Source organism: Phocoena phocoena, chromosome 13 (assembly GCF_963924675.1).
Source record: "Phocoena phocoena chromosome 13, mPhoPho1.1, whole genome shotgun sequence".
Classification (NCBI taxonomy): Eukaryota; Metazoa; Chordata; class Mammalia; order Artiodactyla; family Phocoenidae; genus Phocoena; species Phocoena phocoena.
Window position 1 is genome coordinate 4,659,216 of NC_089231.1, and position 26,950 is coordinate 4,686,165.

At 47.3% G+C, this 26,950-nt stretch overlaps 1 protein-coding gene across 2 annotated transcripts; it reads right to left on the reverse strand.

The window, feature by feature from the left end:
- Positions 1–5,806: 5,806 nt before the first annotated feature.
- CNDP1 (carnosine dipeptidase 1) lies at positions 5,807–24,647 on the reverse strand. Of its 2 annotated transcripts, XM_065889821.1 has the most exons (11): positions 24,527–24,647; positions 21,877–22,026; positions 21,156–21,318; positions 20,375–20,463; positions 16,599–16,799; positions 14,109–14,193; positions 12,037–12,197; positions 10,753–10,917; positions 9,191–9,332; positions 6,178–6,325; positions 5,807–5,994 (listed from the first exon to the last, which is right to left on the reverse strand). In XM_065889821.1, the coding sequence occupies exons 1-11, from the start codon at positions 24,608–24,610 to the stop codon at positions 5,928–5,930; spliced, it is 1,455 nt and encodes a 484-aa protein (XP_065745893.1). In that variant the 5' UTR covers positions 24,611–24,647; the 3' UTR covers positions 5,807–5,927. The 2 variants fall into 2 exon arrangements, with proteins under 2 accessions (XP_065745893.1, XP_065745894.1); XM_065889822.1 differs by lacking the exon at positions 16,599–16,799 and having other exon boundaries at positions 24,527–24,643.
- Positions 24,648–26,950: the final 2,303 nt, after the last annotated feature.

Genomic DNA, 26,950 nt, shown 5'->3' on the forward strand with positions numbered 1-26,950 from the left:
TAACGTTTTAAATACTGGTTTACAGAGTACTTTTCATAGACATTATCTGGTCGAATTTTTACTGTAATCCACATGAATTCTCATGTCCGTCACCCACAACAGGAAGTTGTAATTTAGAAGAGTTAAATAACTGTTCCAAGATCACACAGCTAGTAAAGGTGGAACTCACTTTTCAAACTCCAGAGTCAGCCTTTTCCAGTCCACCTTGCATCTTTTAATGAATAGCTAGTTCAAGAGTGTTAGTCTTGGATGAGAAGGTGATGAATTTCTCAACACTTAAGAGTAGCTAGCACTGTTTTCCATGCTGAAGAGGCATTCTGTTGATTTGTAGGAGATTGACCTTGCTACCTTTCTTACCCTGGGACCTGAGTTAACATTGTGTCTTCCTTCTTTGAGCAGCGAGTTTATTTTTCTTCTGAGTTTATTTTTCAGTTCCCCATCATGCAGTATTTTACTGAGACAGGACCTTTGCATCATACAGTGACCTTAAGGAAGTCAACCTGACTTCCTCGTGTATAAAATTAGTCATTTAGGGTAAAGTTCTGGTCTTTCGTCATTCTGTTAATAGAAGAGGCTCTAAAATTTCTAAGCCACAGTAATAGTGTGCAATACTGTTACTCTCATTAAAACATTTAAAAGACTGTTCCATTAGATAATACTAACAGCGGTGATAGCTGTGGTTTATTAAGCACCTACGTGTCATGCAATGCTCAAGAGAATCCAAGAATATAGGAAAAATTTGTTTTTCTGTGTCTTATTAGAAAATTTATATATTATATATATCCTTTATATATATGTTATATATATGTATATATATATATAATAAAGCTCCTTTGGAGCTTCTTTAAGACATGTTTGCCAAAGATGATGTCTTTCCATTACTTCTGGCCTCCATTTTTTCCTGATGAGCAGAGGTCATTCAGATGTTTTTCTCCCTTTTATGTTTCCCTGTATGTAATTTGTCATTTTTCTCAGGCTACTTGCAAAATTTTCTCTGTATTTTTGGCTTTCAGCAATCTGATTGTGATGTACCTAGGCATGATTTTCTTCATATTTATACTATTTGGGGTTTTCTGAACTTTGAACACCTGTAAATTTATGTATTTCACCAAGTTTGGAAAATTTGGGACCATTATTTCGCCAAATACTGTTACTTTTCACCATTCTCTCTTTTTCTTTTGAATTTCAATTAAATATATATTACACCTCTTGGTATTATACATAACTCACTGAGGCTCTGTCCTTTTTTGTTTTGGTTTCATTCTTTTTCTCTCAGACCTTCAGACTGGATTTTTATTGATCTATTCTGATTCTTTCTTCTGTCATCTCCAATCATCTGTTAAAAGCAGCTAGTGATTTTTTTTGTTCTTAATTCAGATATTGTATCTTTTAGTTGTAAAATTTCTATTTTGTTCTGTCTTACCATTTCTGTTTCTCTGCTGAGATTCCCTATTGGTTCATTTACTAAAGGCATATTTTCCACTGTGTCTTTGAGCAAAGTTATAATAGCTGCTTTGACATATTTGTCTGCTAATTCCAGCGTATGAATCATCTTGGGGTTAATCTTCATTAATTTGCTCTTTTCTCTTGTGAGTCATGTTTCCCTTTTTCCTAAATGCCCAGTAATTCTGGTTGTATCCTAGATATTTGAGTAATATAACGTAGAGACTCTGAATTCACTTCTGTTCTTCTGAAGAGGTTGGTTGTTGTCGTTGCTGTTTTAACAGGCAGTTGTTCTGGCTGTACTGCTACTCCTTAACTTTGTCTCTCCTGTCATGGTAGCAGCTGAAGTCACATTCAGTCCCCTCAGCCTTAGCCAAGAGGCTTTCGTCCGCCTCACACAGGCATGGTTCAGAGGTCATCCAGAGACCTAGGCTGGGTGTGCAGAATGCACTGCTTCCCCTCTGTGACTGTCCTTTCCTGAACCTCTTCCCCTCACTCTGTAGGAGCCCTGAAGTCTGCCTTCCAGTTTTTCAAGTGGGGTTTTAAATAAAATTTAGATAGCTGCCTTTATTTGACTATAATTATTTAAAATTTGAAAGGAAGCATTGGTCATTTTTGGTGACTAACCATTCTTGATGACTCATTTACTTTAACAGTGTCATTTAAAGTCCTAATTTCCTTTAAGTTAACATTTTCTGCCACTACACTCACATGCCTACCTACAGTAACAATGAGAGTAGGCTAGGAACACTTAACCACCCACGCTAGAATTTTAAATCTAAGTTCTCTTTGAATGCTGTTTTGGTGAATTTCAATGTGGGAGGTGAGATGATGTAAAACTTCATATTTTCTATTATAGTCAAAGGCATAATTTCTCTGACATCTTTTTTCATTCTCAGTAAGAAATTACACTAGAATAATTTTTTAAATAAAATTTTTCCACGTAGTGACAATTTTTTTTCTCTTTAATCTACCTAGTCAAAGAAAGCTCAGAAGCATTTATTTACTTATCATAACTGTTAAGAAATTATAGTCATTAATCTGTTCTCTTCCACATCATGCTGGAAAGAAAAAGAACACTTTGCTTCAGAAAATCTGTATTTCTGGCTTTATTTCATCGACTGATTGAGCCTTTGGACAGCTGAACAAAGAACACCCCCAAGCCAGCCTCAGCCTCCCAGAGCTTGCTTGCCAAACAAGAAAGTTGTTTTGATATAGTAAAGAGGGAGATTATCTTTCTTACCAGTTAAGTGGCCTGCGATATAGAATGCAGATGTTAAAGAGCTGGTCAGTGGAAGAACAGAAATGATATGTGCAGGTATTAGGCCTGGGTTTAAGTTTGCGGCTTGTCATGAACAGCAGTGGTATTACAGATAGATAATAGAATTATGCTAGATTTAACCATAGGTACATTACCACTGAAACAAATATTTTATTTCATCTTACATAAGTCCGCAACTCATTATTTAACTGTTTATCTACTACATGTTCAGTTAGTATTCAAACTTGAATTGAAACATAAAATTTAAAAATAATAGCTAGATGGCATTGAATACATATAACACTAGATATTTAAAATAGTATAGTATTTAAAAATCATTTGGACCTATCATAAAATGGTATTTGTTTGGGGGCTTGTTGTGGTTTTTTTGGTTGTTTTTTTTTTTTTGCGGTACGCGGGCCTCTCACTGTTGTGGCCCCTCCCGTCGCGGAGCACAGGCTCTGGAGGCGCAGGCCCAGCGGCCATGGCTCACGGGCCCAGCCGCTCCGCGGCACGTGGGATCTTCCCGGACCGGGGCACGAACCCGTGTCCCCTGCATCGGCAGGCGGACTCTCAACCACTGCGCCACCAGGGAAGTCCGGGTCTTGTTTTTTTAAGTGAGAGTTACTTATCAGAAGTGAGAAGCCAAAATACAACTGTATTATTCGTGAGCTTCCTTCTTACTCTGCGTCTAAGAAACTTACTGAGCACATGTTATGGGCCAGGCACGATGCTCAGCACAACTCCTCAGCTCAGCGGGCTGTCGCCCTGCACGAACCGCAGATGGTGTTACCCAGTCTTCTGACTGCTCAAGAGAGGTCATTTGGGTGAGGTCTGCTGATTTTGAGATGCTGGCATCCAATTCAGAAGTGCTTAGAACAACGTGAAGGCCACGTGAAACGCACTGAAGGCAGCCGTATGGGGCTCACGGCTGCTGGTTTGTGGCCCCTGCGCAGGCAAGTGCTGCCTGGGAGGATACACAGGCGCTGTTATCAGTCCGTGGCACCTCAGCATGACTTGTTTCATGTGCTTTTTCCCAGTGCTAGCTGCTCCCAAGACGGTTTCAACTAGGAACGATGTGAGGCAAAGAGCTTAAAGATAGAAGTCCAGGCCAGGGAAAGCCCAAAAATGCAGCTGTGGAACCAAGAGGAGGATTTTAGCGTGCAATATTGAGCACCTACTGTGTGCAGTGCATTTCACTGGACCCCTGAAGTACAGAGATGAGTTGGAAATGGAAGACAAAGAGACTGGAGATAGAGAATATTTAAAAATTTCACCTGGCCTCCTGGCCAATAAGCGGGTAGATTTCTATCACCCGTATGTGTGTAACTGCCCTGAAAATACTTCCCTTCTGACTCCAGATCACAGCAGAACCCAGGTAGGCACCTGGCTTGGGGCCGGGTAGAAAACCCAGATGGACCTGGGAGAGCTAGGGACACTCATCGTGACCCCTAGAGGCAGAAAACCATGGCTCTGCACCCAGACATTCCAAGGTTGGGATCTCCTAGACTCAGTGACCTCAGCCTGGTGGTAGCTGAATAATTAACCAGACGTTGCAGGTCTCAGAGATTCAGCAGGAACGTAGATCAGTGAATGAGTAATCTTATAATTTAGCTGCTTGGTAAAACAAACTGATGTTACATTGTTCAGAAGTGGTTACAATACATTTTAACCAGCCTTGTTAATTGACTAATATGAACACCCTTTTAAAAATATAAATGGGGATCATAAACTTCTTGTATATTCAGTTCTTGAGAAGTCTGCCAGATACACCAGTTAGGTCCTACAAAATCCAAAATGTCAAAAGATTCTATGTAATCTGGCAAGCACAAACCAAGCTTAATAGCAAAAAAATAGCAAATTCCTGCCCATACTCAACAGACAGCATTTAAATGTTCTCCAGCATCAGAGGAAAAGTGGCTAGAGCCTCAGCTGGGTCCCATTTCTATGGCGCAGTTCAGGACAAGCCGAATTACTGGCCCCTGGTCCAGCCATTTTAGATGAGGTGCAGCAAGTTTTAAAACTGACATTTCAAGAACCCATGAAGCAATGGAATGTGTCGTGCTTGTTTTTTATTTAGAATCATGAGAAACATTTTTAACAAACCTTTAAATTCTTCTCCATTAATGTGATTTAAGTAATTTATAAAGATTAAATCTGTTTGTTTAAATATACTCAACTGTAGAAAAATTGCATTTTTTTGTTTGTTTACACTGTCAAATCCAATCAAGCCAAACAAGATGGTTAACTAAAATGATTAATGAACCCAGCATTAGCTGATGGCTTTAAATTTAGAATGTGTTACTGATGTCAGGGTTGATTAGCTCTCTATCTAAAACCGATGCTATTAAAAGCTTTGAGCAATTTATTAGATGTAGTCACTGAGTACAGTTCCAGCAGGTGAGAGAAATTCTATCAGGATTAATTCTGCTGTGGCGCATTGACAGGTGCACAGATGTTGAAGAGAGAGCAAGGAGGCCTTCACTGACGGGGCAGGAAGAAAGAAGAGGCTGCAGGAGGGGCAGTCGGTTGGCATCAATTGCAGCAAAGGTAAAGAGGCTTGGAACCTAAAAAGTACTCATTTTCGCACAAGGAATCCCAGATGGCATATAAGCATATGAATATTGATCATTTCCATTTCAGCACTTTTGAAGAAGCAGGAAAAATAAATGAAGGGGAAGCAAGAGGTTAATGCGGTATCAGGCTTTAGTAACTCCTCTGAAAATGAGCCCACAGGGAAATTACAGTAGGCAGTGCTGGAGACCAACATGTTTGTCAATAAGATAAAGGGCACAAGTGGTAAAAGCAGGGCTGATGTAGGATGGACAGTCACCGGATGGGATGACTGTGTGTCAAGCACTTAGAGGCCTAGAGCGCAAACTGCAGTGATTACACCAATCAAATTGCAAGCGGAGAATCTCATCAGAGACTTGTCCTCATCCTGAAGGGTACCGTGAGTCCAGGCCTGGGGCAGCCGCAGCAGGACTCAGGGAAGTCAGGTTGTTGAAGGTGGCTGTGGCTTTAGAAAGGTGTGCACGGTGACACAAAACCATGTCCGATGTCTGCGCCTTGGAAATATTTTATTACTGGTCCAGATGTCCAAGGGAAAACATTATTTTGGGGACCAAACTCCTCTGAATAGTTAGATTTTGTTCCTGCCCAGGGTTGTGTGAAAGGGGATCTGTCAGTAGGTCAGGCCTAGGCTGGAAGGTTCCTACCATGATTAATGCAGCTTAGCCATCTCTAGGAAAAAGGCAGCAAATAATTTGGATCCCTCTATGTAATTCCACCTAACAAGAGAAATAGAGACACTGTTATTCCCATTCAGATGACAGAGGGAAAGTAGTCTACAGTTTAAACAGGAAGACTTGATGACAGAAATTGCATCTGAAGTATGCAGCCTGTCTGGAGGTTACCGGTGTGAGGACCCAGGCTTGTGCAGTGAGGGGTGAGCGCCTACAGGACTCACTGACCTGTTGATTTTCTCTTTCTGAGAGTGCTCTCCATCATCCACAGCGCCCAGCGGGAGCATCATCACACTTTTCCGGATGGTACCCTGGAATATTTTGGCGATGGGTATGGTCGATCCATCTCGGATCATGTCTGGCTCTGTCCCAAACACTGAATGAAACACACGAAAAGAAGGCATTTGAATAAAATAATGACAAGACTACCCCCAGTAATCTCAAATGTAGTGTTTGCTTTGTCTTTTTCTTCTTCTTTGTCTTAATCATTAAATTTGATGCTTGGGTTCAGTAAGCTTCTTGATTTCACATAATTTATGTTCTAAAATCATCAACAGAGCCAAGAAGAAAACCGTGGTTGCCTTCTTTACAGTTATCTACTTTTAAACTTCTTTTATTTATTTTGGTCACGCAGCCATGTGGGATCTTAGTTCCCCAGCCAGGGATCAAACCTGAGGCCCCTGCAGTGGAAGTACAGAGTCTTAACCACTGGGCCGCCAGGGAAGTACAATTATCTACTTTTTAAAAATATTTTTAAATTTGTATTTTGAACTAATTTTATACTTACAGAAAAGTTGCAAAAACAGTACAGAGTTCCCATATATCCTTTACTTTCCCTAATGTTAACATATAACTATTGTACAATTATCAAGAATAGGAAATTAACATTGGAATAATATTATTAAGTAGACTCAGACCTGATTGGAATTTTACCACTTTTTCCCTTTTTCTATACCAGGATTGAATCCAGAATCCCACACTGCATTTTGTCATTGCTTCTGAGTCTCTTCTAGTCTGTGACAGGTTCTCAGCCTCTCTCTGACTTTCATGAACTTGACCCTCTTGTAGAGTACTGATCAGCTGTTTTGTAAAATGTCCCTCAGTTTAGGTTTGTCTCATGCTTTCTCCTGACTGGAGGACGTCGTGCATTTTTGGCGGGAGCGGCACAAGATGGTATGCCCCCTTCTATGGTTGCTGCATGAATGACATATTGGGAAGGTGGGGCTTCCTTGCTTTTTGTTTGTAACCAGTATACAAACAAACAGCTGTACTCAACCGTCACCTGAGTGTCTCAGCGTCTGTGCTCAACTTTCAAGGTAACCCAGGAAATAGTTTTAACAGGTATCCTAGGGTCTGGAAAGAGATGAGTTCAAACCCTCTAGGCTAGAGGACAAGCTGCTGGTGACAGAGCAGGAGTGAAAAATGAAACAGTTGCAAGAGAGAGCGTGCCCGACCTTCTCTACCCGCAGAGCAAGGTGTGAATGTGAATAAAGACGATGGACTTGCTTAGCAGAACTGGTCCAGCACACAAACAGGCCCAAAGGCGCCCATGCCTTCCTGCAAGAGTACGTCAGGCCTTGACATTTCAACCACACGCCTCTCTTCAGGGGCATCACATGTATCTTCCTAACCCTTCTTCCTCTTTTCTTCACTCCAAAATTGGCAAAATGCTGCTACAATTGGGACAGTAGGAATGATTATGCAGAGAAGCACGGCTCTAGGCCTTGGACTTGTCCTGTGATTGTTAATGTCTGTGTCCCTGTAGTGATAATCCTGACAGACAGTGAGGGCTCCAAGGAGGTCTGGACCCCCAGTTCCAGCTCCAGCATCTCTGGGGGTATGGCCCAAGGCCCAGCTGTAATATAGCACATAGTCTATATAAACACTTGCCAGTGTCTTCCCACCTAACATTTGGAGAGACCCCAAAACTCCCCCTGCTTTTAGGAGAGCCCCCCACTTTGCAACTGTTGGCAGTGTCCCATTCCTGCCGCAGAAAAGACTGGCTGTTCCTCCTCCCCGGACAGCCAGAAGCCCAGGCCTGTGTCCCTGCTCACCAATCATGTATCCTGTCCAGGACTTTGAAATACATGAAGTCAAAACAGGCACCGCTGAGGAAATTACAAATAAAGCTATTCCCTACCTCTGGAGAAGCAGAATGGCATTGTAAAAAGACCGCTGGTTTTAGAGGCGGATAGGCTGGAATTGAGTTTCTCGTGTGTTCTGTAATTTTATACAAGGAGCACATATGCAGGAAGCTTCTTCAGTGCAAAGCTCACATGGCCTGCCTTGGGGCTGTCTGCACCAGCCAGGCAGTCCATCATGGGCTTGGGAAGAACACGACCACACACAGTAATTAAAGACCCAAACCCATGCCAAGACAGGTCCATGGTTCAAAACTCTCAGGGGAGACCCTGTGTTCATCGAAAACCCAAGCAAGGACGGCCAAGTTTACACACACACACCCCGTCCAGGGTAAGCGTGGCTCTTGGAGCGAGGCCTTTATGTAGTGGGTCTCGTTGTCTGCTTCATGCTGACCCGAAACCACTAAAACCCACACCTCCTTGTGAGCAGGAAGAACAAGTCCCCGCAGGGTGGCCCATGTCAGCTTGCTCACTGCACTACATTTGAGCTCCTTCACTGTTAACCCCAGAAGATTTCCTTTACTTTCATGCAAGTTCAGCTGTGCCTTTAAAAGGATGTTTTCAAATGTTGGTCATCATTTCCAGGAGTACTGGAGGTTTTCAAGTCCATCATTTTGCCCCAAATTCAAATCTGGTGTGAGCTTAAACCCTGGCTTTGCCACTAATAGCTGGGTGCCCTTCAGCAAATTACTGAAATGGTGAAGGGCATTGGTTCTGAAGAACCTAGGGGCAGGACAGGAATAAAGACGCAGACGTAGAGAATGGACTTGAGGACACGGGGAGGGGTAAGGTTAAGCTGGGACGAAGTGAGAGAGTGGCATGGACATATATACACTACCAAACGTAATATAGATAGCTAGTGGGAAGCAGCCGCATAGCACAGGGAGATCAGCTCGGTGCTTTGTGACCACCTAGAGGGGTGGGATAGGGAGGGTGGGAGGGAGATGCAAGAGGGAAGAGATATAGGAACATATGTATATGTATAACAGATTCACTTTGTTATACAGCAGAAACTAACACACCACTGTAAAGCAATTATACTCCAATAAAGATGTTAAAAAATTTTTTTAATAAAAATATAAAAATATCTGAAGTCCAACCTGTTTTGATGGCTCTTTTTGCCGCAAGATACTGATTATCTCTGATATTTGCAACCCACGGGTGTAGTCCTAGCGTCATAGATACAGTCATCTGGTTGGAGCTATTTCTTTTGGAGAATATATAGTCAAGATGCTGCTTCACCTAAAAGGAACATTTTCAGGTGGAAAAGAAAATTTCAAGTTATTCTCTCATACCATGAACGTACAGTCGTCTTTCAACAAGAAACTGATGAAATCTCAACCCAACAAATTCAAGTATTTGGGTTTTACCTTAGTTCTTCCGGAGGGATGGCGTGGAGTGAGCAGGGCTCCAGGACTGGGAGCTTCGCCAGTGGGAGGAACGCGAGCTCTCACTCCCCTTCTGTCCCCAGATCCTCCAATCCGAGCTCTGACCCTCCCCATACTCACCAGGGTGTCTGACTGTTAACGTTTGGTTATTATGAATTTTGGTAACTATGAAACACAATACAAGTACAACTTCTCCATCTGACGACTGACCACTCTCTTTGGACTTACCAGTACCTTAATGACTCTTATGGGGAATACCATGCATTTGGAAATTTCTGAGAAGTGGAAGCAGTTCCAAGCTAAGCTGTGAAGGACCCGTGTCATCAGCGCCCTTCTCTTTCTTGGCTCTGTTCCAGCTGCTACTCAGGCAATCCTCCGAGAACAACTCCATACTCTAAAATAGCCCTTCCAGGGACTTCCCTGGCGCTCCAGCGGTTGGGACTCCGCGCTCTCGCTGCCAAGGGCCCAGTTTCAATCCCTGGTCGGGGAACTGGGACCCCACAGGCCGCGTGGCGTGGCAAAAAAAAAAGAAAAAAAATCCTTCCAATATTTGCTTCAACCAATATTAATGGACGCCTGTCATGTGGCAGGAACTGTTCTGGGTGCTGGGGTCACAGCTGTGAGCATGACCAGGACGGTCCTGCCCTCGTGGAATTTATATGTTGTAGACAGAGGGACAAAAAGGGAGGGAGCGAGGAAGGATGGAGATGTAATCAGCACTGAGAAGACAATGAAAGGGACAGTGGGATAGACGGGGGTGGGATGAGGTGTTTCCTGAGCTTATTTATTCAGAGTCTACTTTCTGTTAAACGAGGTAAACTGATGACTGGTGGATAACTGAGACATGCACTCCCTCCAGATAAGGAACGTTTTCATTAAAATGGCTGCTTTCAGAGTGTAGATTTCAGACATCACAGACAAACTGATCACTGCAGCTTGAGATGTCCCAGCTCAGCCCAGCCGTAGGCAGTTAGCTTCTCCATATGGGTGTAAAACCAATCTTGCCTTCATAGCTACCATTTAATTTTTAAAAATTTCCCATCACTCCAACTCCAAACGGTTACTTATCTGACTACTATAATTGCGTATAATTGAGCAAAGAGATTTTTACCGAACAAAAATTTATAAGTTTCTTGACATTCCCTTTTGTTCCAGTCCCTTTTGTATTGGAAAAAAAACTTCAATGCGAACAGCTGAACTGCCCGCTAAACTGTGGTGTGCGGCGCTCAGAAATGGCACTGCCACTGGGCGGGAGAACAACGCACGCTGGTTACCTGCTTCTCCACCACAGATATATTCATGTGAGGGACTAGACGGATTGAAAATTTTCCTATCACTCGGCCAGGGATGACTGTTTTGGCTCCAGGCTCATGAAACGCGCCCTCGATCCCATGAATAGAAAGAGATGGGTATCTCCACAGGTGCATCAGAAGTTCCTCCTAAAGTAAAATAATCGTTTTACTATATAGAGGAGTGTTTAGTTAAAACCCAGTTGAATTATATTGCTTGTATCACCAATTTCTGTACATCTGTGACACCATTCATAACAAGTTAATTAGCACCTTACTTAGATATGTCTGGACTAATAGTACAGGTGGACTTTTCCCTCAGGACCTGAGGCCCTCTGCTGCTTTCACCTGCCCTAGCTGCTTCCACTGACAAGGGCCCCTCACCACTCCAGCTCTGAAGTTTGCAGTTAATAGATGGCACAGGGGCCCTTTCCAAACCTGGGGTTCAATTGTAAATTTCTATCCCCAGTCATTGCCATGATAACTTATATGCTAAGTGCATTTTATTTTCCAGAAGGTTTCAAAGAAATCTACAGACATTTGAGCCAGTGGCCACCAGAGAGCTAGGCTGAGGCAAGAGACATACTTCATAAGAGTAAACTCCCCACTTGTATTCGGCATTTTTCCCTCTCCTGGAGCGTCTGCCCAGGAGCCAGCCAGAGCTACCAAACACCACAGCAGGCAAGGGTCTTTTTTGTTTGTTTGTTTTGGGTTTTGTTGTTGTTGTTGTTGTTATTTTAAGGAGGAGGAGAAGTAGAAGGGAAAAGAACAAAATCTAAATTTACCAGTAGCCAATGCTTTGGGCTCTGGGTTTACTTACTACACTCAAACAGCAACGTAGCAATTTACACATTAGCCCCGTAAAGCTCTTGGTTTTGTCTTTTAAAAAATGAATAATTAGGGGTCTTGGAGCTGAAATGATCTCAGTCTATTCTCAACCTTTAAACAGACAGATAGGAAGCTCAGCCCACTGGCTGAGGGCTGGCGTGAGGTTGAGTCTCATAAGCCAGTTTGGAAACGCACGGCTGTGAAGCGAATCACTGCCCTGTGGTTAGGCGCCTGAGGCCGGTGCCAGACGGACCCCAAGAAAAGGACCAGTTGATCTAGACCACGAGGACCACGAGGTTTCGTGAAGGGAAACCTGCCCCTGATTAGCAGGTGCTCTCAGCTCTGAGATGTGCAGAACAGCAGCACAGAGCAAACTAGGCACTGGGAAAATACGGGTTTTCATCGTTCCTCTTTCAGGTTACCCGTCAACGTGTGACCTACCTTGGTGTCAAACAGAAATTTCTTAACCTGGCTGCTGTTCCGGTACTCCTCGAGGTCCAGATCGATGGCTTCGTATGTTCTCTTTTCCTCCTCTGTAACAGGAGCCACGTGGTCATAGATTCCAGGGATCAGAATTCGACCAGAAGAGTCCACCAGGCTGCCTATGAGAGACACACAGGAGACAAAGGCAGGTGGAAGCTACAGGTGCGTGGGGTCCTGGCCCTGGAGCAGAGCCTCAGGGACCCTCCTGGGGCTGCAGCGGACCTGCGACCGGCCCTGTGACTGGCCCTGGGCCCTACAGCAGAGCCACTTGTCAGTAGCTCACGTCCCAGAGGTGACAGTGGGAGAAAGGAGCCAGTCACCAGGAAGACTCAGCCTGCGTCAGACCCGTTTTAACGTCCACCTTGTCGACAGAGGGATGGAAACACACGGCTCTGCAATCAGTTACATTTGGAGTGACTTACCTGTGTTACATGCAAGTTCTCAGCTACACTCTTACATCATAAACAAGGTTCCTTTTTTAGTTTTATCTTATCCTGAGTTAAAAAGTAATGTGTTCATTAGAAAAATATTTTAAATATGTGAATATACGTACAAACCTGAGAAACTGAAAGTCATCGTTCCTTCTCAACCTCTCTCCCCTACACACACCACAATAATATAATAAATACTCATCTTTAATCAAAAGCGTAACAGCCTTGAGGTCTAGTCTATGAGCCACGTCATAACCATGAAAGCTTTCATAGTGGTGAAGCAGATACACTGCTCTGTTATGTGTGAAAAAGTTTGGGGATTGACAGCGATGAGTGAAAAATCATCAACGAGCATCTATAAAAGAAGTGGATGCTGATGACACGGATGGATGGATGGATGGATGGATGGATGCAGAGAGAGATAGGTAGATAGATGGATGGATTTAATTGGACAATGAAGGAGCAGGAAGCTCTAGAATAAAGGTGATACTGAAGACCCAGAGGCAACCTCCCAACAGGTCGCCCACTGTCGGAGGCTGCCAAGGCCAAGGGGATTCGGGAGGGCGTGGCCAAGGTAGAACTGTGTCAATATGGAAAAAAGAGAGATTTTTGCTAATTGATCCCCAAAGAGGGAGTGCTTTTTGGCAGTTTGCCCAAAAGGGGCACGTTGTAAAATTTGCATAAAGTCGCCCTTGGGACATCACACCTGGCTGTGGGACACAGCTAATCAGCAGACCTGCTGGAAGAAGTCTTAGGATGTACGTGACCATTTCTGGTTTGTTTATCTGCTTCACCAAATGCTTCATAGCTCATAAGGTAAAAACCATAATGCAACTACCATTAAAGAACAAATTTTCTTTGTTCTTTAACGGTGAGAAAGGTGAGAAAGATCCAGGTATTGCGAGGTCTGAGGCTTATGTAACCTGGAAACCTCTTTTTTAAAAAGAACCAAATTGTGACTATGAACGCACGCGGTGTCCCTGCCAGAACTCTGCAAGTGAGGCCCTGGAGATGAAGCCTCCTTCAATTCTGGGATCCACCCGGAAGATGGGCTGTCCGAATGTAGGCAAGAGCTCCAGGTGAGTCAGGTGGGCAAGCTGGCTCTCTGGAAACACACACACACACACACACACACACACACACACACACACATGACTCCCACCTGCACCCACCAGGCCCACCACCTGAGGAGGTCACGGGCAGGGGCAACGAGCAAACTCAGTGGCGTCGCTGAGCCACGTGGGACCACACGGACTCACAGGAAGGAAGCCAAGAGGTGTGGGTAGATTGCGCACCAACTCTGCATGCTTCTCCAGAAAGGTCTCTGCCACTATCCTCAAGTACAGCCAGATGTGTCACAACATCCAGTGAAAGGAAAGGGGGTGGATTGAGGAAGGGCTTCAGTCCATGAAGAGAAACAACGTGGACGTAATAAGCCTAAGAAACGTTTAGCCAAGGGGGAAGCTAAGACCGTGGTCTTCCTCCGCTCCACCCTTATTCAGGGCTGGCCTGGAAACCAAGGGGGAGACAACTGAGTCAAACAGAACTACGTTAGCAGATTCCCTGATGCTTAAAAAGTGAAACCAAAGAAGACATTACCAAGAAGAGCGACCAGATCCGCCATGGGTTCGTTAAGGATCCCACCAAAGGTCCCCGAGTGGAAATCCTGATCTCTGCACTTCACCTGCAAGACAGGGAACGGGAAGGGAGTTGCTTTTCGCCGTGGCTGCTCAGAGACACCTTTCACCGGGCGGCAGACCTGCCCCGGGTGGCCCTCAGGGCTCAGGGGTCAGCTGACATTGTCACCACCGTGCTTCTGTCACATGATGTGGAGCGTCTGCCCCCCAGGTCTTCAGGTCCCACTGAATTCCCCGAAACCGACCTCAGCCCCAGCCTGGCCACCAACAGCGCCAAATCCCAGACCACCAGCCCCTCCTCGGCCTAACGGCTGATGGGCAGCACAGTTGCCTTGCTCTTGGTTTCACACCATCTCGTGCTCAGCCCTCCTTCCAGAAAATTCTCCAGGAAACTTTCTTCTCCTTGTTCTTTTCCTCCTGCAGGACCATTCTACTTACGTCTCCTCTGATGACTTATTTTCTGTCTTTTCGCCCCCAGATTAATCCTTGGATCACTCTACACACAGAGCTTCAAGGCCCACGGGACTTCCTTTACAACCGCCAGACTCTCAGCGCTCCTTCCGTAGGTCTGACCTTTGACCTACTCACAAGACCTAAAGCTTCTAGTCGCTTATGGTACATAACACTTTGGTGTGCTCCCAGCTTCTGAACTGGAGGAGGTCTAGACGGGAACATCTTCTCCTACAATTACTTCCTCCTAGCTTGCCGTTTCCAAAACAAGGAGAGATGCCAGTCCTATAAATCTATCCCCTTAAAATGATGTTGGGGACTTCCCTGGTGGTCCAGTGGTTAAGACTTCGCCTTCCAGGGCAGGGGGTGCAGGTTCGATCCCTGGTCGGGGAGCTAAGATCCCACATGCCTCGCGGCCAAGAAACCAAAACATAAAACAGAAGCAATATTGTAACAAATACAACAAAGACTCTAAAAATGGCCCCCATCAAAAAAAAAATCTTAAAAAAAAAAAATGATCTTGGATTTCTCCCAGGCACATTATGTCCAATCGGTTCCCAAGTTCTAATGAGTTTGGGTTTTTTAATTCTCTTTGACCCATTGCCTCTCACCTTTCCTGCCCGGCTGGCCCTTCTCTGCTTCTATCGCCATCTTTAAAGCCCTGCCAGGTGAATCTTCCATTTAGTCACTGTAGCTTAAGACCTGTATCTCACCAGGCAGGGATGCTAACAAAGCACTTTGGGGTCGCAGAGCCCCACCTCTGAAATCTTTTGCCGCCTTATCCCACCTCTGCTCACAGCTTCCCTCCTCCTGGCCCCCTCGTCACGAGCCTGCCCTCCCCCGTTCTGGGCCACAGCAAGACGTCCAGTCCCTCGACCCATCCAAGACCTCCCCACCTCTCGTCCTCCTGTCCTTCTTTTCTCCCCATTCAACCTGAATGCCCCTGTGCATCCCTTCAGCCTCTCCGTGGGCGACGTCTTGACTGACTTCGTCTCCTCCATCACACCATTGGGCACAGCCCTGGATCAACCCTGCCCACTGGGGTGTCGCCACCACCGGCTCCTGAGCACAGCTGCAAACAATATCCCACTGCTCGGACAGGGGACTAAACACCCTCACCTGCCCGCCAGCCACTTCTTCGTGCCCACCTGTTCCCCACAGAGACTACTTCCAGCATGTCTCTGCAGAGAAACTTCCTTCTGACTCAGCAGTAGAAAGAGGACAAGGATAGCGAGATGTTCCACGGCCTGCACAACTCGGACTCCACCGTGCTTCTGCAGCTGCCCGGGACCCCAATGGGAGAGCGGAAGCCCTTCCCGGCTCAGGATCGCACCCGCCCTCTGGCTCTCATACACCATCCCCCCACCCCCCCACCACCCCCGCTTTGCGGTTTCCAGCTGCTCTATGAGGGAGGACTTTCTGATTCTAAATTGCAGGCTCCATCACAGCTTGTCTGCATTAATAGAAAAGGAGCAGGAAGCAGACCACGTGTCAGGGCGGAACTCGAGGTCACTTTTAGTGATCACAGCAAGCCTGGGAGGATTACTGTGCTCACTTCAGAGGTAAGGAAACAGGCTCAGAGGTTAAGGTGCGCGCAAGGCTGTTCGTCGGATGAGCCAGACCTCGGGTGCCGGCCTTGTCAGTGCTGGCACCCCTTCTCTTTCTGTCCAAGACATGGTGGGCAGGGCAGGTAACGGCCGCTCACAGCATCCCCAGAACCCAATCAGGCGGTCAGTCTCCTTACCCCAGTGCCCCCGTGCCTGCCTCCAAATTTCACAGCTGGAGTTCCTAAAACGTGGTGAGTCACAAACCCCTCTGAATCTTCTCTCCAGAAAAACGTACACAGCACATGCGTTCATGGCTGCGGTGCTTCATGAACTCCCCCAGTCCCAGGACCCCGTGATCCCCTGGGGCCATGCCCCCGGGTCTGGGTCTACTCTCTGTTCTCCCCGCCGGGACCCCAGCACGGATCCACCTCCAGGCGGCTGCCGTTGGCAAGTACCTCCACCATGAAGTAGCTGTTCCCTCGCGTCCCACACGTGAGCGCGGGCGTCCTCCGGCTGATCCACAGATTGTCTGAAATCACGATGTAGTCTACACTTGAGAAGAACCCGGCCTTCTCTTTCTGGACAAGTTCCTCCAGGGCAAGAGAACCAGCCTCCTCCATCCCCTCGATAACAAATTTGACGTTCACGGGCAGATCCTGAATTAACAGTGGAGCAAACCACGCTGTCAAAAAAAGTGGACACCTTGCCCTTTCACCTTTTAAAATCCAGGATTTGTTTGCATGTAACTTAAACACACTGAATTATTATATACATTCCCAAAAGCTCTGTTTATAACGAAGGAGTTTTAACTCAGGTTGACGGAGAATTCAAGGTAATGGCCAGTGAGCCATCAACCTAAGACTGATGACGGAGGATCTGGGCAGGGCATCCCTAAAGAAAAGGCTGCGCCCACCATATGGGGCTCCGCTCGGCCCCTGCAGAGAAGCCCGTTCCTCTTTCTCCCCAGAAGGAATTTTTCCAGAAAGGTTACTCAATTACAAATCTCTTTTCTGTCCTCATAATTCTGAGCATGATAAATGAGAACTCTTTCCTTTGAAAGGTTGTCTAATGTTTAAGCCTCAGGATAGTTTTCATTTCAGGTATCTGTTATCTTCCAGCTACGAGTTCAATCTGCCTTTTAACTTATTCAAAGGCTTTGATCTTGCAGCAAAATGAACCTTGAGTTTTTCTCTAATATTAGGACATGGAATAGCGCCTTTAAAATTTTTACAATGTGCCTTTCCCCCATTTGGTTTTGATCTTTTTGTGTCTGTATAATTTATAACTTCATATCTTTGAGAGCCGTGTGGAGAAGAGGGGTCGACGGCTTTTCCTAGAGCATAAGGCACGTGCAGGGCGGGGGGTGAACAGTTATTCTATGCAGACGAGGCAACGCAAACACACTCATCAGCTCTAATAAGTGGGATTGCCTGGCCCCAGATTAACAAAGGCAGGATGAGTGGAGGATTATGTATTAGGAAATGTGACCTTCGGTCATTGCAGCTGCTTAAGGGCATTTGGGGATAACAGGTTTTTCAATGCATTCCTTGAATACATTTCTATGTGTCTTAGGAAGTTAAGCTAAAGTTCTGAAATCTTAATATTTGAAAGCTCCTTATTAACATTTAACTAGAAAACGATTCCCAAGAAGTAGCTGGAAAGCCTAAGAATTTTCTGGCAAAATGTGATTAATAAAATACAAGTCAATAGCTATTAAGTGTTGGAGGAGGACGTGGGGCTGGCCGCCCAGCCTGGGCTTTGGTCTCTGCTCTGTCCCTTGACACCCAGGGACCCGGGACCAGCCATTTCACCTCTCGGCAGCCCACTTCTCTGTTAATACTTGCTCTGCCTCTTGGTAAGACGATCCAGTGAGGTGCTGTACATTTAAGTGCTCTGTAAGCAAGACAGAAAGAGGGGATGGAGGGCAGAAGGGAACGAGGAAAGAAGAGACCAGAGCTCATAAAGGGCCTAGTACTCGCGGGCTCCAGGGAACCTTTCCATATTCACTGAATCCACGCAACAAGCCTGGAGACAGATATGCTCATTCCTAGATCATGGATGAGGGGAGTGAGGCTCAGGGAGATTAACTGACTTTTCTAAGGGCAGAGTGGGGATTGCTTGTTTTGTTTGCAATTATACGTTTCAGAGTTGAAATTTAAAAAGCAAAGCAGGGGCTTCCCTGGTGGTGCAGTGGTTGAGAGTCCGCCTGCCGATGCAGGGGACACGGGTTCGTGCCCCGGTCTGGGAAGATCCCACGTGCCGCGGAGCGGCTGGATCCATGAGCCGTGGCCGCTGAGCCAGCGCGTCCGGAGCCTGTGCTCCGCAACGGGAGAGGCCACAGCAGTGAGAGGCCCGCATACCGCAAAAACAAACAAATAAAAAGCAAAGCAGATTTTGACCTTTATATAGGACCTGTCTTATAAATATTGCTTTCCTCTCCTTAAGAAAGAAGGACAGAAAACGAGAGAGAGGGGTGGGACGTGGGGAGGGAGGGAAGGAGGGGGAGAGAGAGAGAGAAAGGAAGGAAGGAAGGGAGGGAGGAAGAAAGAAAACAGAGAGAGAGAGAGAGAGAAACCAAGGGCTTACTTAGGGGAGTGCCATGAACAAGAGGACAACCTTGCAGTGGTCAGCAGGGCCCAGGCAGAAAAGCGTCCTGACTCACTAAGCCTGTCTTCCTCAGTGAGACGAAGCAGTCAGGTGAGAGCAGTGAAACCCTCTCTTCTGCTTACGTCTCAGGAGACAACAGCCTCATGAGAGAGAAGCCCCTGGAGTCTGATGAAGTCCCCTCCGAGAAAGAAAAAACGCAACGTCAGGACCTGCTCGATGGACAGGATTTGGGAGAAGCAGCATCAAGGACCTGAACCTCGGGCAACAGCTGGGCCGCTCCAGTTGTCTTGTGGACAAGGGGACACGGTGCCCGGAGATGGACCCACCCGAGTCCTCACCAGACAGGCACATCATCCCAGCCCGACCTCGCATCCCTGTCCCGGAAGGAGTGTGCTGCTCCCAGAGCCTCTCTGGGGACGGGGTGGGGATGGTTGGCGGGGGTTTGCTCTGTGACAGCCCACACGTCCCTTTCTGTCCATGAACCCAACAAACGGGCCCCACTTCCTCTTAAGTTCCCAGTGTTCCAAAGTGCTTAATTCAATTCAGCCACACAAGTAAGATGAGGGAAAGGTAGCAAGGCTGCACATTTTTAAGGTGACCCCACAAACTCCTTCTGCACCCCCAGGTTACAGAGCCCATACTCTGTGGAGCCCAGACTGGAACAGGCTGGGTCTCATCCCTGGGCCTGGTCTCCCTGGCACAGGCTCAAGCTCACCGACTAGCAGGGCCATTTCTGCATGAAAGGGCTGGACTCACACCATCAAATCCACCCCGTGTTAGAGGGCCGGGCGCCCATATCAACACCCTCACTTTTACAGAACAGAATCTGAAGCCCAGAGAGGTTAAGTCTCCCACCCATGGCCACACAGCTAGATTGGATCCTGTTTGGAGGGTAAGCATGCTCATTGCCAGAAGAGAAACGAGCGGTGCGAGATGAAACCACCCTCAAGAGCGCAGCAAACGACACAGTTTTGGCTGGTGGTCTGAGAGAGCAGCCCTCCCCTCAAAGCCGCACCCCACCATAACCCCTCCTTGGACGGATTGAAACCACTTCCCACGAGAATAGAAAAAACTCAGGGATTCAGACAGAACGCCACACCCCAGAGATCGCTATCCTGATAATTTGCAAAGCAGCTAATCTATTTCTTAAAGTGTATGTCTGTCTCTACTAACAAAACCGTACTTTGTGATAAGAGGGACGGGGTGCAGATAAAAAAGATAAGCTGAGTAAGTTGAAGATAAAAAAAGACAAGTCCCAGCAGATGGTGATGTAGCCACAGGCTCACGGTTTTTGCTCTGTCACATTGTTGCATGTCAACAGCACGGGATCAAGGTATCACCCTGCCCCAGACCAGCTGGGTGGCTTTGAGTATGTTCCCTTCCTTTCCCAAGCCTCTCTCTCTTTATCTGTAAAATGCGTGTGATTGTAACACATTCCTCTGTGGATTGCTGGAAGAGTAAAGGACATCACGCAGCTCAAAGCCAGCTGCCTCCATCACCATCATCACCATTATCACCATCACCTTCACCATCACCATCACCATCATCATCACCATCACCATCCTCACCATCACCATCATCATCGCCATCATCACCCTTCCTCCCAAGCACAGCCGGCACCTACCTCGTCCAGGGCTCTGAATGTGCTCACAGCGTTGATCCACGCTAAAACAGGGCCTTTGTTGTCTGTCGTTCCTCGGCCATACAGTTTTCCTTTAAAATTGGGGGAAGAATTTTCAGAAAAGCATGGACACCTCTGCCAAGTTTAGTGAGCCAAAACCAAAGGTAGCTTTACGGGTAATTGTTTTAATGGTGCTTTCTATTTTTCTAGGCAGAAGTCTTGCTCTGAAATCACAAAGTATTGTTTCTTATGTACAAATAGTATGCTAGCCAGCAAACGTAAGCTAATTTGAAATATACAGATCCCTTTGGCCTTAATAGTAATTAGCCATTTTATCCAAGTTCATTGAAGAAGACCCGCGGGTTTGTTGCAGAATGTCACGTAATATAGCCTCTCACTCTGAGATTTTACAATTAGCAGGACAATGAAAAAGAGTGTATGTGTCTCTCCATTAACCTTTCTTTTTCTTGTCTTTATAAAACATAATTACATTTGGTGTTTTTAAAAAAGAAAATATGTGACCTACACAGCTATTTTCCTTGAAACCCAAGAACTCTCCTAATGGGAACTTGATTTGCCCAGGGGCACAAATGTTCATGGTTTCTTTAACAACTGAAGGGAAACCAGCCTTATTGGACCAACCGGTGGACCATGAGAGCAGCGTTCTCTGCACTCCTAACGATGGCAGGTAAGGCCTGGAGCCCGGAGCAGTCACATCTCGAATTCTTAAGCCCTACGAGCAGTCCTTCACCCACAGAAGAGCCCAGCACGAGGGGTCACTGACCATCCACCTCCGTCAGCGTGTGAGGGTCCGTGACCCACCCATCCTCCTGTCTGGCAGGCTGCACGTCCAAGTGGCCGTAGAAGCACACGGTGGGCTTCTTGGGATCATTCCCCAGTTCGGCCAGGATGATGGGAGGTATCGGGAGGCTCTGACCATCAGGCAGCTGCAGACGGAATATGGGTAACTTTTTTGAAAAAAAGCCATTTGGTTCTTCCAGAAAATTCAAAGACATGGATGGCGTTAGGAGTCTGTTACTAGCTCCAACCGGGTGGACACAGTCCTGTTAACAGACTATTCAGGCTTGTCCGTGCTAAAGCAGGCGACACTGGGAGGGCAGATTAAAGACCCATCTACTCCCGAGGGGCAGTAATAAGCCTTGATTCTGATGAGGGATTGGGTCCTTTGAGAAAGAGGCATTTGAACTTAAGGGAAAGAGCCATCTGGGAGAAATGTGAAGCACATGAAAGACATGAACAGCACAAGTGGGGGGCCTTCACACGCACCCTCCACCTTCCCCCCGTCCCCCCGGGTCCCGACAGGACGAGAGGTCGATGCTACAGCCTCCTGTGGGACGAGGTGGAGATCTCTGCCCTTACTGGGAATCGCGGTGCTGCTTCTGCTGAGCATGAGGGCAAGCAAACCCCCATCCTGCCACCACGAAGGGAAGCCTGGCTGATGCCCGGGGAAGTGGCTGCTCGGAGGCGGGAGGGGATGCCAGCACCTGCTGAAAACCTGCGTCCACCAAGTCCACGCGGGCTCCCAGGTTCCGGAGCCGGTCTGCAGCTAGGCCCATCATTCTGAGCAGCTCTCGTCGGAGGCGCAGCACGGGCTGGACCGAGTCGCTCTCGACCGCCACCCACTCCTTCAGCGTCTGGGAGGAAAGGCGACAGGCGGTCAGCACGCGGGTCATCCGCGTCCACTCGGGGGCGCACCTCGTCGGGTCCCCAGCGCCCTCATCTGACCTGGAGACCGAGCTGGCAGACGACAGCTGGAGGCGTGACCAGGAACCCAGAAGCCAGCGACGGCTGGTCAATGCAGGACGGGACGGTTGGTGGAAGGCCGCCTCTGAAGCCTGGCCTGGGCCCCTCAGCGCCACCAGGCTCATACAGAAGGCACGGGTCCCCGCCCCTTTTGTGGTCTCTAGGAACTGAGAGCAGCCGCCCCTCGAGGGCTCGGCTTCCCACAAACGTCCCTGCAGGTCACTCTGATCTACCCCACGGTGGCCTCAGCTAGGCTGCAGGACCCCCTGTGACCATCCCGTGCATCTCAGCTCTGAGGTCCCCCCGCTGCACCTGCAGGATCCGGGAGGGGGTGTAACCCCGAGTTTGAACTCAGGGCTGGGCAGGCAGACAACCTGAGTTCCTGGTCCTGGTTCTGCCCACTACAGGTGGGTGACTTCAAGGACATTTCTGAAGCTCTGGAATTGGCCTCAGCTTCCTCCACTGCAGGAGGGGCGTGAGGCTCCCTCTCTGCACATTATGGTGGGTGTAATGCTGTGAGACAGTAACACATACACACTTTGGTCTTTCTCCCCGGTTCCCGGCCAGCGCTCCTAAAACTTTTACAATTTCCTAAGCGATAAGGTACTAGGAGCATCTCTTGTTCTAATATTTGGTCTTCGACGCCGGGTCCTGACACAGAGCTCCTAATGCCCTTGGGATTTCCCGGGTGAAAAGGAGCGTGCTTTTGTTCTAGTGAGGAACTTTGGAGAATTCTGGGCGTGTGGGCCGGTCACCAGAAAGACCGAGCCGTGATCAGACGCGCAGAACTTCCAGCCCCAGCTCCCCACCTTGGGGGAAGGACGACAGGCTGGAGATGGAGCTAAGAATCGGTGATGCCTACGTGACAAAGCCTCCATAAACATCCCTGAGGCTCGGGGTTCAGAGAACTTCCGGGCTGGGAAGGGGTGCCCTGCAACCCACAGGACAGAAACTCCCGCCCCGGGCAAACGTGTAGAAGCGTGTCCCTGAGTTCTGCGAGCTGTTCTAGCAAACGATGAGCCTGAGGAGGGGTCACCAGAGGCCCTGATCTGTTGCCGAGTCAGGCAGAAGTGTGGGCAGCCTGGGGACCCACCACCAGCTACTGGCGTCTGAGGTCGGCATCGGGGTAGGGGTGACACGACCTCCAGGAAGACAGTGTCAGAGGTGAGCCACGTCGCAGGACACTGGGGGGGGGGGGCACACAGAGAACTGGAGACTTGCTTGTTGTGCAGAAAACCCACACTCTGGGGACACGTCTTTCTTGGTGAGGACGGAGTGAGGACGTATACACGGGAGACCCAGGCCGCAGCCTCGCCCCGTGGGAGCTCCGTAACCACTGCTGATTCTCAATGTTAGGGACAATCCTTCCCATTCCAGGGTCCGTACTTGAGCCGCTTACCCTGGGACAGCCGCAGTGTTTATTACAAACCATACATGTGATTTTGGACTCTACTTCCTAACTTATTTTAGTTTGATTTCTATCCTGGTTGCAGCACTTCTATTTTTATTGTGAAGAAATGTATTTGATCTGAAGGAATATTGTGTTTTACATTTTTAAACTGGAATTTGTAGGACGGATGCTGCCAAGTCAGCGCTGAACTTAATGGACTGGGAGGATACGAGGACGCTACACAGGGCAGCGCTGGGCTCAGAGGCCCGCATTGACGCATGCCCCCACCGCAGGCCTTTTCTCTACCCGCTGTGAATTCCAGCCTGCACTGCGAACCCCAGTCGCGTTTCAACATCCCAACAGGCACTTACATCAAGTTAACACGCCCACATGAGGAAGGATTCCATGAAGGTCAAGCTCAGGCACCGCAGCCTGTACACTGAGCTTTGTGCTTTAGTACGAATCATGGGGGATTCACGTCTGTTTGCACAGTAATATTCCCGACACGGGTTGGTTGACCCAACAAATGTACACTGAACACACATCGTGTGCCAGACACAGTGTCGGGGGCTCAGGGTCCAGGGTCCAGGGCGGCCTCAGGGAGTTCCCGGGCGGTGGAGGTGGGCCAGGCGTGCCAGGGGCACAGGAGAGCCAGCAGGAGAGGGACGTGCCAGGTGGTGACGGAACGGGGAGGATGCATTTCAGCTAGTTTTGCAGGTGGAGAGGGTCTCTGAAGGGGACGATGGGCCACCTGATGACGGTCCAGAGTAAAGGTGAGCTCAACGGAGCTCAAATGTGCTGGGAATGCCCTTTTTGGAAGGAATGGCCGGAAGGGATCTCTTACCAACATTTATTATTCTAAGTCAATGAGGAGTCACAGGCATTTTAAATGGAGTTGTCAAGCAAAAAAAAAAAAAAAATCCACATCTCCCAGCAAATAACCATTCTCCCAGATTCCCAAAGGGCATATCCAAGCATTTTGTGCGTGCCGTGTCTCTCACCTGTACAAATTCATCCTGATGGAGATCGATGTATTGGAAGACCTTCTCTAGCAGCCCGGTGGGCGGGGAGGACGGTGAGAACATGCCTCCGTCCAGCAGCAACAGGAAAGCAAGGAGAGATGATGCCTGTAAGCATGTGACGGGGGGATATTTTAAAATAAGGACCAGGTTTTGGACTTTCCACCTTTCAAATACTTCAAGAAAGTTCATGTTATCCAACACAGCTGATTCCAGTCTTCTGAACTAAAATAACACAAGGTAGTAGAATGGGAAATATATTTTTTGCTATATCTTCACACAAACCCTTCATCTGCAATGCTAAAGAATTTTAATAAGATAGAAACCAAGTTAACAAGCTTGTATTGAAGCAATGCTGTTGTTTGTTTTTTTTCCTATGACACAATTTTCCTATGGGTTCACTTCCTATAAAGCTAAGTCAGCTCCCTACATCCCAGGTGTTAAGGGCAATATTTATAAGAGAGAAAAACGTCAGATAATTAAAAACAAAACCAACAAAAAAAACAGCAACAAGCCTTCTTTGTGTGATTAGCCACTTTATGAAATATTAGAAAAGTAAGGACTGAATAAAATCCTGTGCATTGCTGTAGGGTTTCTTTCCATCAGCTCCTGCGGTTAGAATACCTTGAGAAGAAACTTACAAGCCACGCTGTGATAAATAACATCGCAGGACTGGCGATCATGTGGACACTGTTGGCCACAGTCTATGCCTGGGAGCCCCCGGTCCATGGCTTTCTCCTCTTTCCCTCCCACCAATCTGGCCTCTCTGCTTCCATCCCTGACGGGTCCCTTCCTTCCTCTGCCCAAGACCCCATTTCCTCCCTCCCCCCTCTCCCTGTGACCCCTTCCTAGTCTCCCTGGACTCCCACAGCAGGCTCCAGGCTGGGTGCAGAGCAGAAAAACTGTGTCCAGAAGAGCGTAGGGCTTCCAGGTTGCAGACTAAACTAATTATCTTCTTCCAAACCAACTCTTCCTTCTGGATTGGCTCTGTTCATTTCTGAAATAGACTTTAGTTTTTAGAGACATCTTAGGTTCAGGCTGCTGCTTCCCTTGGCCTCCAGTTGCAGGCACCAACAGAGCCAAGGGGAGGACTTGGGTCTAGGATATAAAGAACTACTACAACTCAATAAGAAAAGACAAATTAACCCAATTAAAAATGGGCAAAAGATTTGAATAGACATCTCTCCAAGGAAAACATACAAATGACCAACAAGCACATGAAGAGATGCTCAACGTCGTTAGCACCAGGGAAACGCAAATCTAACCGCGACGCGACCACAGTTCACACCACTCAGGATGGTTAAAATCAAACTGCTAGATGACAGCAAGAGCTGGCGAGGACGGGGAGGGACTGGAACCCTCGTGCACTATTGCTGGGGATGTAAAATGGTGTGGCTGCCTTGGAGACAGCCTGGCAGCTTCTCAGACAATTAAGCGCAGCGTATCTTACAGCCCAGAAATCCCACTCCTAGCTGTGTGCCCAAGAGAAATGAAAACATACGTCCACACAACAACTTGTGCTTGTATGTTTACAGCAGCATTATTTGTAATAGCCAAAGCTGGAGACAATCCAAATGACCAGTAATGAACGACTGAATGAACAAAATGTGGTACAGACACACAATGGAATATGACTCAGCCATAAAAAGAAATGAAGTATTGACACGTGCTACAGTACGGAAGAACCTGAACACATTCTGTTAAGTGAAAGAACCAGAAACAAAAGACTACACATTGGATCAGTCCAATTATGTGAAATGTCCAGAATAGGTAAATCCTAAGAGACAAAAGTAGATTGGTGGTTGCCTAGGGCTGGGAGGATTGGGGGAAAATGGGGTATGACTGCTGATGAGTTGGGGGTTCATTTTCAGTGATGAGAATGTTCTAAAGGTGATTGTGGCAGTCGTGCAATTCTGAACGTACTAAAACCCACTGAAGTGCAATGCACACTGTAAGTGGGTGGATTGTAAGGAAAATGAATTGTATTGAAAAACAGTTGTTATAAAAATAATAATAAATGTAAGCATTCAACAATATAAATATATTACTGAGTATGAGAATTGTCTATAAAGGAAGCTAAGGTGGGGGTAAAATCAGGGTCAAAGCGAGCCATGCTCCTCCGTGAGTGGACGAAGCACTTGGTCCAGCAGATGGCGCCAGTGAGCTGTTCAGCATCGCCCCCGTCCTCCTCCGCGGCTCTCAATTCACCTTCTGAGGGCAGCTAAGTCCCGTGGGCAGAGCCTAGAGCCAGGGGCTGCGAGGACCCAGGAGGAAAAGGCCCCTGCAGACCCACAGTGGCAGGACGATGAGGTTCGTGAAAATGGAGGAGGAAATTTTTTGCAGCCGATCCATCTAAATTAATATTTGAACTGTTATTTTTATTTTTCATTCATTCAATTTGCATTA

What these genes read in the sequence shown, in the direction of transcription:
- CNDP1 (XM_065889821.1), bottom strand. Translation starts at nt 24,610, where the DNA reads ATGTTCTCACCGTCCTCCCCGCCCACCGGGCTGCTAGAGAAGGTCTTC. An exon ending in GGATCTGGTCGCTCTTCTTG is followed by an intron (nt 12,198 to 14,108) that starts GTAATGTCTTCT and finishes TGTCTCTCATAG; the next exon opens with GCAGCCTGGTGGACTCTTCT. An exon ending in TATCTGTGGTGGAGAAGCAG is followed by an intron (nt 9,333 to 10,752) that starts GTAACCAGCGTG and finishes TGTTCCTTTTAG; the next exon opens with GTGAAGCAGCATCTTGACTA.